The sequence below is a fragment of the Tupaia chinensis genome, unplaced genomic scaffold (assembly GCF_000334495.1).
Source record: "Tupaia chinensis unplaced genomic scaffold, TupChi_1.0 Scaffold000506_1, whole genome shotgun sequence".
NCBI lineage: Eukaryota > Metazoa > Chordata > Mammalia > Scandentia > Tupaiidae > Tupaia > Tupaia belangeri.
In genome coordinates, this window is record NW_006160018.1 from 428,833 (window position 1) to 430,052 (window position 1,220).

The 1,220-nt window shown below is 53.4% G+C and overlaps 1 protein-coding gene across 1 annotated transcript in view; it reads right to left on the reverse strand.

The window, feature by feature from the left end:
• LOC102493032 (NUT family member 2G) overlaps positions 1–1,220 on the reverse strand; it is an 89,704-nt gene that overhangs the window by 85,785 nt on the left and 2,699 nt on the right. The window contains exon 4 of the mRNA XM_027774986.1: positions 583–854. Within this exon, the coding sequence (XP_027630787.1) occupies positions 583–854 (272 nt within the window). The remainder of the gene's footprint in view (positions 1–582; positions 855–1,220) is intronic.

Here is a 1,220-nt window from a genome sequence, read left to right on the forward strand (position 1 = left end):
GAGCACAGACAAGGGAACAGAAGTAGCACACACAGAGAGAGAGAGGGACATACTGCACACCTGGTACCACTCATACATTAATCACACACACAATCACAGGACCACTTAGACACACAGTCACATACATACCAAAAGCAATCACAGTAACACACACACACACATATACACAACAGCCAAGGTAGCACAAAGACACACACACACGTAGCAGCCACAGTAGCATACACACACACACCCACATACACACAGATGATCACAGTAGTACACAGACACACACTCACATATATAAACATAGACAACCACAGTAGCATACACACAAGCACCCACATACACACGGGCCCCCTCATACATACACAAAGATGACCACAGTAGAATGCAATTGTGCATCCACATACATATAGACAATCAGAGTAGCATACACACATTCACCACAAACACACACATAGCAACCACGATACAATACAGAATGCACCCACATACACACACACACTCACTCCCCCTGTCGGGAGCTGAGCAGTACAGCTGAGTTACTAGGTCTGGGGGGCTCCCCAGAACATGCAGACACCAGCACCCAGGACGACCCACCTTGGTGATAAAGTCCTCCTGGGAGCACAGCTCTTCCATGTAGCTCAGGAGCCCCAGGTCAGGGAACGCCCCATCCTCCTGTCCGGGCTGGACGGCGTCCTGTGCCCACTGGCCACTGTGTCCCAGCAGCCCCTTCATGATGTTCACATACTCCTGCTCGGCTTCAGGTGGGATCCACTTTGGCCCCTTGGGGTCTGGCCTCTTAGGGGCTCTGGATGGTGACAGGTGGCTGGGTGTGGCCTCTGGGCAGGCCTTCTTGGGGACACTGCACCCTAGGAGGAGGGAGAAGTCCAGCATGTGGCAGAGGGCTTGAGCTGCCATTCCCACCCACATTGGGATGTGAACAGAATGCAAAGCCAGGAACTGAGACTGGGCTGGACCCCAGGACCCATGAAGAGTGGACATCTATGTGAGGGGCAGGTGGGAGGAAGTTTGGAGCCATCCCTGGCCCAGATTCTCTTCCCATCGGACCCCTTCCTGGTCAGGCTGTTTGTTGAGTCCTTGGAGAATGAGAAGAGAGTAGCTGAGACCCATGCCCAGGCCAGTCCTCACTTCAGGCCTTGGACAGTCAAGACCCCAAGATCCCAGTGTGCTCCCCGCTTGCAAGGGCAAATGCCCTCTTTACAGAACAGTAGGGG